Source organism: Sparus aurata, chromosome 20, assembly GCF_900880675.1.
Source record: "Sparus aurata chromosome 20, fSpaAur1.1, whole genome shotgun sequence".
Taxonomy (NCBI): Eukaryota; Metazoa; Chordata; class Actinopteri; order Spariformes; family Sparidae; genus Sparus; species Sparus aurata.
Window position 1 is genome coordinate 18,125,753 of NC_044206.1, and position 12,827 is coordinate 18,138,579.

At 40.2% G+C, this 12,827-nt stretch overlaps 1 protein-coding gene across 4 annotated transcripts; it reads left to right on the plus strand.

Moving 5' to 3' along the window:
- The first annotated feature begins 36 nt into the window (after positions 1-36).
- Positions 37-4,087, plus strand: fbxl15 (F-box and leucine-rich repeat protein 15). Of its 4 annotated transcripts, none has more exons than XM_030401207.1 (5): positions 37-272; positions 588-798; positions 1,774-2,276; positions 2,385-2,611; positions 2,775-4,087. In XM_030401207.1, the coding sequence occupies exons 1-4, from the start codon at positions 247-249 to the stop codon at positions 2,572-2,574; spliced, it is 930 nt and encodes a 309-aa protein (XP_030257067.1). In that variant the 5' UTR covers positions 37-246; the 3' UTR covers positions 2,575-2,611; positions 2,775-4,087. The 4 variants fall into 4 exon arrangements, with proteins under 4 accessions (XP_030257067.1, XP_030257069.1, XP_030257068.1 ...); XM_030401209.1 differs by having other exon boundaries at positions 74-272; positions 588-750; XM_030401208.1 differs by having other exon boundaries at positions 77-272; positions 591-798.
- The last annotated feature ends 8,740 nt before the right edge of the window (positions 4,088-12,827 follow it).

Sequence of the window (12,827 nt, forward strand, 5' to 3'; positions counted from 1 at the left end):
ATTTATCATTAACTGTTGGCTCTCCCTTTCCCTACTAGTCATATTTTAGAAATGCACAACGTTGATGAATAGCTGAGGCGCCATTCCGGTTTGAATGGAGCTTTCTTCCGACAGCACCTGAAGGCCCCATTAGGTTTGGGTTACACCTCAAACGCCTGCAAGATGCTAAAGAAAAACACGTTATCTTGGCTTCTATGTGACCAACGACGCGTCCTTAAAACCCCCGTATAACATATCCGACTCATTATGGATGAAGAGGATAAGATGCGAACGTGAGTGCTTTTGAAATAAATGAGTTTAGTATTTAAAAAGCAGCTGGATTGCTACCCCTGGCTCGCTAGCTTGTCGGCTAACAGCGATAGCTTCCTAGTACCAAGTCCCTGATGAGATGATCAGATGGTTGTTGATGCTCCCGTTTATTTATGGCAGCTGACTCCGGTTTAATTATATATCACAGCGACGAGACCGGTGTAACGTTATCCACCATTAATGTAACATTTGTCATTAGTGTATGTCATAGATAGTTTCCGTGAACGCTGCATGCAAGTATCAAAGTTCAGCTGTGAAACAAGGTTCGCTTCCCTCAGCAGATGTCACCTCTTGGACCTGCCCTGGGAGGATGTGCTGGTTCCACATATTTTGTGCCATTTGCCGCTGCAACACCTCGTCAGCCTGCAGAGGGTGAGCAAGCAGTTTCACAGCCTCATCCAGGTGTATCTGGCCAACTGCAGGACGTTTGATCTGTCCATGGTAAGTCCTGATGAGCGCAACCTTTTAAAGGACAAGTACACCCAAAAGGTGAGAGTTCAGCCTTTCTGTACGCACCCCCATATCGATGGAGAGTCGGGTGAAGTTTTGTCGTCCACAAAACATCTCGCAGTGTTGCAGGGTTCTCCTAAAGTAGATGGGGAGTAGCCAAAGCCCAACCAGGTCCTTTGATTCAATCAAACTTAATCCAGTATCAAATGAAACATATTTAAATCTACTAGATTAAATTGTACTCACTCATAGATATCAGCCACCTAAATACACCTGATTTCTTTCCATCACAATCCACATATTATTCCCTGAGAAATTAACAAGATGTCTAAATGTCTCATAGTTTCAGAGAGTGAGAAAAAAAAAAACCTGGATCGATCCCCTTTTCCCAAATCTGTACCAAAAGCTAGCAGGGTCTATTCTGGGCCGGGATCTATCCTCCAACCAATTTTCGTGAATATCGGTTCATCGGTAGTTTTTGTGTTAACCAGCCCATAAACCAACAATAGAAATGGACACAGGTGAGGACAACCTCCTTTTCCCAGTAGCAACTGAAAAACAAGAAATGTCTCATCCAGTGTAATCCAAGTCTCTGGAAGCCTCACAATCCCAAATTTGATTTGAAAGAAGTTATTTACAGCCTTTTTAAAGCTGAAATCTTCTGTGTAGCTGCTAAGCTAAAAAGTGTTAACATGCACACCCTGTCAGAAGTTGGTGTCAAGGGTTTAAATTATATTTTTATAATCCTTGGGGGGTCCGGAGAATTGGATTGGGATGGACAAGGAGACGTTTTATGTTTGTTTTTTCAGTAGTTTTTTTTACTTTTTAAAACAAGTCCTCCTTTACTTTAGTTTTTTAGGAGAATGCTGCAACATTGTTTTACTATGAAGCTCCAAAACTGTTATGTGGACTATTCATTTAGCGCGAACTGTTCCTTTATTCGTCTCTACTTGAATATTGTATGTTATTGTTTAAAGGTAAGGTCCGCTATCTGCTCTGTTGTGATAACCACAGATTGGACCATCCATTCCCAAGGAGGCGTTTGTCTCCATGTTGAAGGACAACAAAGTTCTCCACAGCCTCTCACTTCAGAACTGTTCCGACTGGGTGACAGACAAGGAGCTGCTGCCAGTGATCGGCCAGAACCAGCATCTGCAGAGAGTGGAGATGAGCGGCTGTGCTTGTCTCACCCGCCACTCCCTGGTGGCCGTGTCCTTGAGCTGCACACACCTCCACCACCTCGGCCTGGCGCACTGCGAGTGGGTGGACAGCCTGTCCCTGCGCAGCCTGGCTGACCACTGCGGGGGGCTGCAGTCGATCGACCTCACCGCCTGCCGCCAACTCAAGGACGACGCCATCTGCTACCTGGCCAAGAAGTGCTTGAAGTTGAGGTCTCTATCGTTGGCAGTCAACGCCAACGTCACCGATGAGTCGGTGGAGGAGGTGGCCAAGAACTGCAGGGGTCTGGAGCAGCTGGACCTGACAGGTTGCCTGCGGGTCAGGAACCAGTCTATCAGGTACATCATGTCTTATTTTCAAGCATAATCCAGCTAACTTTCTACCATTCCCACTGCCACGCTTCTTGTGCACCCATCCATAAGATCCTCTGCATGCTGTGCTCACAGGACTCTTGCAGAGTACTGCCCGAAGCTGCAGTCCCTGAAGGTGAATCATTGTCACAATGTGACAGAGTCAAGCCTGGATCCTCTACGGAAGCGCAATGTAGTGATAGATGTTGAGCCGCCTTTGCAGAGGGCTCTGGTACTTCTTCAGGACGTGCTGGGGTTCGCTCCCTTTATCAATCTGCAGATATAGCCAAAGGGCCATCTATCTGTCCAACAAGAGCTCACAGGTATGTAATATGAGCGGTATATCTTCTTTATGAGCTCCTGACACTTTTATATCCAGCAATGTCTGTCAAATATCCAAACAGGCCTAGAACTCAGCCTTAATAGTCTATTCGGAGCAGATAATGGTGATGACAGTCAATCAATTGTAATCAACATTTGTTACAGGTGTCTTCATCAAGGCGGTCACTCTCAAGGACACGTGGGTCGGGACAATCCCAAGAAGACCGGGGTGAGCTGCACCGCGTGGAAGAGTAAACCCACTGGATTGTGAACGATGCACATTTGAGCTTGAACCGAAAATAACGCCACATTTAAGCGGCCGAAGAAAGCCATTAACTTTTAAGAATTGTTGCCTCGTGTCCAAAAGATGTCACTGCACCAAGGTTGCATATGGTGTGAGGTTTTCACAGTATGAGAACTGTTTCAGAAGGTATCTTTGCCAAACTGTATTACACAATTATTATACTTGTTATTATCCGTTACAGTGACCCTGAATGAATCCAAACAGAAGGGTTTCTGGGTCGAACAAACACTTTCTTAGAATTTCATAAACTGCTCTGTCTTAACAGACATGAAACTTGATATAAACTTGGAATATTATCCTTTTGATGAACAATAATACGGTAGAATTCAGTATCATAGATAAGCAAATGTAGTCAGTATGATAATCGTCAACTTTTCATATCATGGTATATCACACACGGTATATCGCTGTAACTCTACACTGCACTACCTGGTATTCATTCAGTGTCGTCGTAATGTGGCTTTGTATAAAAAAAAGCAATTCTTACCAAAAGCACGGTGCATTGTTTTGTTGGTTTTACCTTTTTTTAAATACACAATTTACTTTGTGTGTTTTATGATATTTTAAGGAACATTTATGTTTCATTTGGAAACATTTAAAAAAAAATGTTTGAGTTTGATTAAACATTTAGTTTTGCATGTACTGTTTTTATGTATGTGCGAGCTTTAAGGATCAACTCGATTGCACAGAAACGTTTTCTTACTTGGCGATTGTTTTTTTTTTTAAAAAATTCTCCACTACTGAGACTTCCGCTGCCACCACGAGACAACGAAGGTGAATGCAGTTTTGTTCGCGAGTCTTCCAGAAGCTAAGTCCTGTCTCCCTCAGGACGAATCTACAGACCTCGCTGTCGACACTTCTTCAAACTGCTGACCAGCTTTGTCGCTCGCAGCAGTTGCTACATCGGAACGATCTGCATGACCGGCAGCAGATTAGTGGGAGAATGTTTATATATAATATTTGCGATGTGGGTGAAGCAACCCTTTAATTCATATTGTTAACAAATCCACTCTTGTATAGCTGAGTGTTTGTCTGAATTAAGTTTTGGAGCTTATTACCATCGAACCCCTTGAAATGAGTTTTGTAAAAAGCACCTGTGTTGAACTGCTGTCGCTCATTAATACAGTATGTGAATTGTTAAGGAAATATTAAATTGTAAAATACAACACCATCAGAAATGACTATTGTCACTTTTTTCACTACATGAAAAGGCACAAATCTGCTGTGATGTATTTGAACTTGTATAAATTAGAGCTGCAACAATCAGCTGATTAGTAGTCAATTAATAAATTAATCTACAAACATTTTGACTGATTTTGATGCTAAGCACATTTATTGCCAGAAAAAAATACTTTTAAGACTTAGGTACATTTAATATCAGAGTCTTTTAGAGTTTTACTCACGTAGTATGACTTACGGGTACTTTAAACAACACTGGAACTCAAGGACTGTAGAAGAAATACTCTTAGTGTATAAGTATAAACATTTTAGGCAAATTTAGGGGCAGTGTTGGTCTTCTTCAACTGTTACTGACAGATTTCATTCATAGTAAAAATATTCAAAATAATGACCAATGACAAGTCTCCTTTTTCTTCAAGCTTCTTAAATATGAAAATGAGCATAATCTGAGTTCTAACCCTCAGTGAATAGCAGGATTCCTGTAATTCCTCTAATTCCCTCAATTGTCAAGCATAAGAGGGTATTGTCAAAGCTTAAAGATGAGGGTGAAGAAGAGGTTTCATGACTCAGAGTGACACCAGGTGGCAGCAGTGAGTCGGGATATTTCTCTCTTGATTCTATTGTTGGAGATTCTGCATGACTTTTAACCTACAGTGCATCCAGGAGCCACAGTGAGAGTCCACAGTGTTAGACGTGTCAGGATGTAGTGTCAGGTGTATGTGTAAAGACCAAGAACGTCTCTGATTAACAGAAGGATGACGTTGGGCGGACGAGACAGATGTGAAAACAAACATCAGCTTTATGATCTTGTTATCACTTGATGCAGTGAATGCACAATAAGAATTAATGCTTCCCCCTCGTCGCTACAGCTGTGCGTTTAAAAAAAAAGAAAAGAAAACAAACCCTTCTTTCAGTTTCCTCTGGTGGTCCGACTGGCAGACTATATTGTAACTTGTCTCTGTGACAACACAACAGGTCTATTTTCCACTTGATGGCATGGTTTACCCCATCTGCTGCGTGCTGTCCACGCGCTGAATGTGCACCAACAGAGAGTTGTGTTTGGAGGGCTTCAGGGATCGACCAGCATCCTTCTGTTAGCCGTGCTCATCATCATATTGCACCGCTGTGCCTCCGAGGAGACATCCCAGTGTCATTAGTTATAAAGTAAATCTTGAAATATCAATTTGTAAGGCATATGTTGAGCAAGAGGAATTAAATAGTGGTGACTGGCTGGCGTCACCTTCCTCATCAAAATAATAATATATCACACTCTTTTGTTCTTGTGTCATGCTGCACAGAAAGGGTATTTTCTGAAGCACAAACTGAAACTAAGAAAATGTTATCTTTTAACAATTAAAGAAATCATACACAACTTTAGTAGAATCAACTGATCATTCCTATTCAGCTTAACATAAATATGCACGTTTTTTTTTACTTCAAGTTAATGCAACTTAAAATCTTTTTGTTTTTATTCTCAGACCACTTCAAGAGCTCATCAAACTTGACATCATTTGACTTGAAGTGACGCATCAGATGAACATACCAGGTGAAACCTCCAATCAGAAACCAGCTACAGTGATGTCACTCATTCTGCACGTGAAAAGCGACAACACGGCTGGTGATGCTGGGACGGTTGTAATGCCTTGTTACAGCCGACCCCAAATTTTTAAAGGAGGAGAATTTAAACTCTCCTGAGACTCTTCTTTTTTTTTTTTTAGAGTTTGAAGAAAATGTGATGGAGGACAATTCATGGTTACTTGCTTTCACAATAATGAAAAACATTTGCGAACCATGATGAAGTTTAATATTGAATTTAGTCTTTACAACCTTAAACATATGTGAGAAATCCTCCCAGATCAAATTGGACAAGTGTTTGCACAAAAGCAGCAACAAATAATCTTAGATGTTGTTGAAAATGATCATGTTTCAATATGTTTTTAATATCTTAAAGGGGCTCTATGTCAGTTTATATTATTGTTAATAGTAATTAACATGTATTAGCTAAAGTTTTTTCCGAAATGGAGTCTGCTAATATAAATCAGCGACCGGCTTTCTGGGTGACACAGAAGTTCCACTGAGCCCCTTTCAGGTTATTGAACATGTTTTTTCTCTAGTGAAGCTAAAAATTGGTGTCACAAAACAAAAAGAAGACGTTGAATTAATTATTTAACTTAAGCTAAGTTAACTCATATATATTAGGGCAGCAGTTTTAAATGCACAGTGTGTAATTTCTGCCACCAGGGGTCTCTTAATCAAAACAAAAGACATGAGTGGCTTCGGATCATGGGAGTTGTTGTGTTCTCTGTCAAACACCCACCCACTGCTGATGACAATCTATGTGACTATTGCAGAAATGTTTGAAAGTTTAGTGACAGACAGACAAATCTAACACACTACGTGTTAAGTACGTATACAGTTGCAAATTTCTCTGGATTTAAACGTTGCTGTAAAAATTTTAGATCATGTACGTACACAACTCACCAAAACCTACAACAAAAGCGTAAATGTGTAAATGTTTCATATTATATATTTAAATTACATTTAGTACCAAATGAATTTACGGTATAAATAACATCTTCAGTGCTCAGTGGCCCTGCAGCCGCCCCGCGCTTGTTGCTGCACAGCAGTCAGCGGGTTAAAACTGTTTCAGAACTACATTCATCATGTAGGACCTCAATTAGCATTGATCTGCAGGGGGGGAACATCGCAGCGTTATCATATACCATGGAGCAATTTCTATTCCAGTGATCGAGTGTATGGAGAGGGATTCCTCAAACATAGCCGGCGTAACATATTTTGTCTTCCTGTCAATAATCTAGCACTTGTCTAAATTATTGATCAATAGCAACTGATCATTTTATACCTAGGCACAGCAGTGAGGGTGGTCCGTTTCATTCAGTATGCAGCATTAGCCCCCCCGGGCAGTGTGAAATATACTGCACAACTAAGAATAAATCTGAGTTTAATCTCTGGTCGCTTTTTAAAGTCCTCTCTGTCAGAGTAACTTACTGATGTTCTTCAGAGGCTCCTGTTTTGGCCGCCGGTTAACAACAACTGGTCCCTCTGAAAACCGGCATTTTTCATAGCCGACATTTGGACTTGATGTTATAACAATGCCATAATAACAATGGCTTTGTTTCATTCATCTTTGCCCCTCTTCCATTCAACTTTGGTCCTCTTGATCAGTCTTTAGCACTGAATTTAAAGTAAAAAGCAAAAAAGTATGCGATTTGGAACGCAGCCAATAAGCTGTGTTCTCTCTGCAGCTCAGTTGATGTGATGAATCTTCCACTGTGCAAAGGATTCAGAATAGCCGGGAAAGCATCTTAACTTGCATGCAGAAAAATGCGACCGAATTCAGTAGAGCATCGTGGTATTTTCAGCATGCTGCTGTGTTTTGGAACATAGCAAATACTGAGAAAATGAGATAAAGTAAAAAAAAAAAGAAAAAAAGATGAATACATGATTAAAAACACTGACCCCTGCTAACAAAAATAAAAACTTAAATTCCTGACCCTCCCTACCACTTCTAATGATTTTCCCCAAGTCATCCCTGTGAGAGTGAGCCAGCGTGCACAATGCCAGGACCCTGAAACTGAAGCAGCTAAATGGAATTCAGCCATCATTAACTGAATTATTTACACCTGTGGTTTTCCTGCTGTGACATGTCAAAATGTCCTCAATGAAAGAGGCCTATTACGGCTGCCGTGTTGTCATCTATTGTCCAGAGTTGGAGCTGTGCCATCTGTTGATTTTAGGGATTACTTTGTAAGAATTAGATTTTTTTTGTTGTTTTTTGAGTGCACCATGATTTAATAAGCAGTTAAGCCACCAAAAACAGTCAAAACGAAACAAAAACAAAAGGCCCTCTCCTCGTTAAAGATAGTTTAGCGTCACACACTTGTTTCTCAAAGTTAACAAAAGAAAAGTAAAAACCTTTCTAAGCATGTTAGCTGTGCAGGAAAATGGGATAAATAATCCACCATATTGTAGTTTGGAAAACCAAGAGAAATAAATACACTCGGAAGCGATTGTCAGGCAACATTAACCAACTGAATAATAAAGTAAGAATTATCAAATCATTTTTTAAGTTATTTATATGAATGCGAGATATTATTTTCATCTTCGTCCTGAAAAAAATAAATAAAATACAGATTATGCTCAAGAAAAATAATCAAAAATTGGTTTATGCCACTTTTCAGCTCTCCTGTTAATTAAATGAAGTTCATATAAGATTGAAGGGAGAATTACTGCAGCTGTTCAGATGGGCCCAAACCTGTGTCGGAGATTTTGTTCATTTTCATATTTTTAATTAACAGACTTTCTCTCCCGTCTTCCATCAGTGAGTGAGTCTTCCTTTCATTTATTTGATGTAGTTTATCTCCTCCAACCATTCATATACAACCTTATTGGATCCCTGCGACTTAGGGATCCATCTTTTGGCCACCAGAGAAGCATAACTAATGACAACATTAAAGTGGCTTTGTGAGCGTGGCCATCAAAGTGTCGATCGACCAAGCAGGAAATAATGTTTTAAAAATCAGCATGAATAAACATGTGTGTTTAGAATCTGGTGAACTGAACCTGCGAGGGGGCCCCGATTTAGAAAGATTTTAAAGGCGGTGATGAACTTGCGGGAGATGAACCTCTCCAGGGTTCATATATGTGCGTCGTGGATGTGAGAGTCTATTATGTGGAGATTCAGGCCAAGCACTGTTGTGTTTAAAAGCCTCTGAGTGGAGTGACTGACGATGCCACACAGGACGTCTTCAGGGTGACGTCTAATTGAAGCGACATTCGGAGCCTTTCCCGGACTCGTAACTGTCAGAACCATTAGCATCTTTCTAATTACTGTGCTCCTAACCCCCGGACTGGACAGGAAACACATGGTCAGCTAGCTCCGGACCCGCCGCTTTCTCACATAGTTTATCTCTTCATTAAGACATTGTTGTGATTCGCTTTGAGTGAATAGAGCATCGTAGCCAGAGTGGCTCACGTCTCGGTTGAAGAATCTGTTGGCCCAGAAGGAAACTTTAGACTGTTAGAGTGTGATTTTGTACATTTGCTTTAGTGACATCAACATTCAATAAAAAGAGTTTCAAGAGTTTCTACCAAAAATACAAAAATAACACAATTTAAAGGTCCCGTATTCTGACAATTTTCCGGGTGTCTACTAGAAAATGTTTACATGCTTTAATGGTATTTTTCTCACACTACCCATTGCTGCAGCACCTCTATTCACCCTCTGCTTGAGTGTCTGTCTCTTTAAAACCCCCCTTTCTGAAAAGCCCCGTCTGCTCTGATTGGTCACCCGACACAGGCCTGAGCAGGCATCACACGCTGTCTCTGCGTCAGCTCTGTCGGTGTTTTGCAACCACCGGCGGAAACAATTAGCTGGTTAACAGAAAAATGAATTGGCAGCAATATTTTACTGATTTATCATTTAAGTATATTGCTTTTTGTAGTTTGTGTGATTGTTGAAGGTCCGATACATAACAGTAGCCGAATCACCAGAATAAAATGGAGCAACTCAGCAATTGTAAGCACACTGGATATTTTTAGTGAGACGTCACAGCATTTTCAAACTATCTTTGCAACGACAACACAAAGTATTTCAAGTCAAAACATCTTTTCCAAACCCTACTCATGTGGTTTTTGTGCTTAAACCATCACAACATAAAATGCAGAAACTGTACATTGCCAACATTTGTTTTGGTGATTGGGTCGGACATTTCCGTATTGAAATCTTTAAACAACCGGACCTGTGCTATATATTTTGTTGAGTTTACTTATTTTACTTGTCGCAACTTCACGCCATCATTATTATTTTTTTTTTGTTTTCATTGTTCTGATTGAGTGGCAGAAAATATATGCTGTGTGTTTTGGGTTTGCGCTGCTGACAGTTGACAAACTATTTCAAGATCTCACCTTTGTATCTGGGTATAATGTCATTTTTTGAATTACTTGAGCTAATCCACTATCTCTCCAAGTACATCCTGTTTGGGAATCACTAGTTTTGTATGAGGAGGAAGCAGAGTCTTAGCTGTGGGAGTTAAATATGCTGTTTAATGGCACATATCTGTAAGTAATTAAGTTTGCATTCTGACACTTCCTGATCAGTTAATCGTGCCAGAAATGAGGCGATTCACTTCATGGTCTTTACAGTTCGTGGAGTTCGTACATTCTCAGTCCTGCTATAGAAGAGGTGACCTTCCTCCTGCCAGTCCCCCTCTGCTCCTCTGCCCAGGCTATGATTTGAGCCTCTGAGCACCCAGAGGCCACATTTTTGTAGCCACGCTCAATTTGCCTGCGATATAAACACACCGATTCACCTAATAGAGAATATGTATACAATAAGCATGACGAGGATTCGTCCTGGCAGGAGCATTTTGCCCTCTGACTAATCTGGCCCGCGAAATTGCGGGTAACTGCGCTGAACTTGTGTCCTCCAGCCAACAGAGATCAGAGTTCAGCGTTCTGCCGTAATGACTGATCACATCTTGTTATGCTTAGCGGACGCTGAAAGATGCTCAAGGGTGTCTCATCGTTTTTCTTTGTTGGGAGATTAAGATCTGATCCGAGACAAAAGGAGGACAGCTCCGACTTCACTGCGCAGAGACTGGAAGCTTATTGTGATCGTGACATACATTTTGACCAACAGTGGGAGATCTATGGAATGAATTGACTGTGATCATTTTTATTGGGACGTTGTTTGAAGCCACGATTAGATTAATGTCACCTGAAAAAACTGAACCAAAAAAAATCTGACAACAAGCCTCCTCTGCCTCATTTCTTTTGTGTTGCAAGAGAACTCCGACTGGCGTTAAAGCAAGCCCTTTGTATTATTTGACAAATGGAGAACAAACAGCAAAATATGTGTTTAGTGCATGTCTCTGCCTGTAGATTAATGACATTAACGAAGTTTCCATTAGCGCAGCAATTGGCGGAGACAGAGGCGTCCATGCGTAAACCCACATGACTGAGTCACTGATAAGAGAAAATGAAACACATCTCTGTGGGCCAAGAGGGGCCAGGAAACGCCACTCCAAATTAGCCCGCGGCCCAATTTGTTGTTACTTCATTAACCGACCGGCATTTGCAGAGCAGGGGAGGGAAGTTGTGACCCATCCTTTTGCCTAAAAATTCCCCTCCTATGCTTTCATGGAGTAAAAGTTGCTGTGAGTCCCCATCATAAAACAATCTGGAGCATCTCACTGTTGCTAGCATGGAGAGTTTGGTTTGTTCATTCAGCTCAGGCCTGACATCTGAGAACAAAATTCTCTTTTCGGTAATGGTTTGTTGCATAATCTCAATGCTAATATTTTTCTCTGTGTCAGCCCCTGTTTCATGGCTTATTCAGCAGTTATCAGATGACCTTACGTTTTTTTTCATATCTCTGTCCTTTTCAGACTATTTTGGAGTCCTTGGAGTGTAGAGTTTCAGATGGCAGAAGATTGCGTGTTGCTGCCTTCCAAAAAGCATTTTGACATTATACTAGAAAAAAGCTCAAGAGAATACACATGTGCTTCCTGCTGAAAATGTGAAGTTGAAACGTTAGAAGTTGTTGAAACACTGAGAGGTTTTAAATTGTAGTTGAAGAGGCAGTCGAAATACAGATAGTGAAAAAAGTTCAAATAGCAGCTGCAATTGTAATGTGAAGTAAATGATGAAAGTGCCATTTAGGTGTGGGTTAGAGAGACAACTGAACGTCCTACTGAGGTGAAAGTATGAATGAGTGTGAAGAGAAGTTGAAAATGATGGACATAACGTTCAAACTTTGAACAATCTTAGTTTTGAACACTCTGTAACGAAACTTTGAACATTCCGTAACATAACTTTGAGGACTGTATATTTTTTTGAATTCATAAATAATATAAGAATTACAAGTTGGAGTAACGTTTCGACAAGAATATACAGTATGTTGAAGCGCTCCACCAAGTTTTGACTTGAACTCATTTCTGTTCTAAAAAAAAAACCAACCTCTAGATGTTCCATTTTTCTGACATTGAGTTCTCTAGTTGCAGCTGTCTCTGCTCACAACAACGGCAGTGTAGTTGACACATAATAAATTTTCTCGGTATTTGTGAACATTCAGTAAAGGAAAAAACACGTACTGATGCCCACTGCTGACACCCAAAACAGTGCCTCGTAGACAAGGCAATAAGTTGCGCACAACAAAACACAATCTCCTAAATGTTGCATAGTGTCAGATTTGGCACTTCAATACTCTTACAGGTAAGAGTGTTTTACTTTTTTTTTTTTTTTTTTTACCTCTTAAGTGTCACAGTATAACAGCAGATAGTAGTTCAACTCTTGAATTAAAAGCTGCCATACACTGCTTGTCTTGTTTTTAGTTATGAGTATACAGTGTGAGAAGCAGACCTCTAAATATGAGACTGAGATATGAAACTGCAATGTGTTTTAGGTTTTAAAAAATTAAACAAGTATTAAGGAAGGCTCAGGGAACAGATACAGTGTGTATTTATAAGTGATGTTTTATGTTGACACCCTTGGAGAAGAGAGGCGAATTAATTATTGAATATGATCAATTCAGCATCTTTTCTGATTCAAAATATATTAAAACATGATTAAATGAATGATTAAAGATATTCACACTTAAGTATTGCTTATGCAGTACAGTTAAACACATTAGTGTTTGATTATAAATTCCTCAGCAGTGACTTAATGCATGGTATATTTAATTGTTTAATAGGTGATGATTTAAGTAATGCACT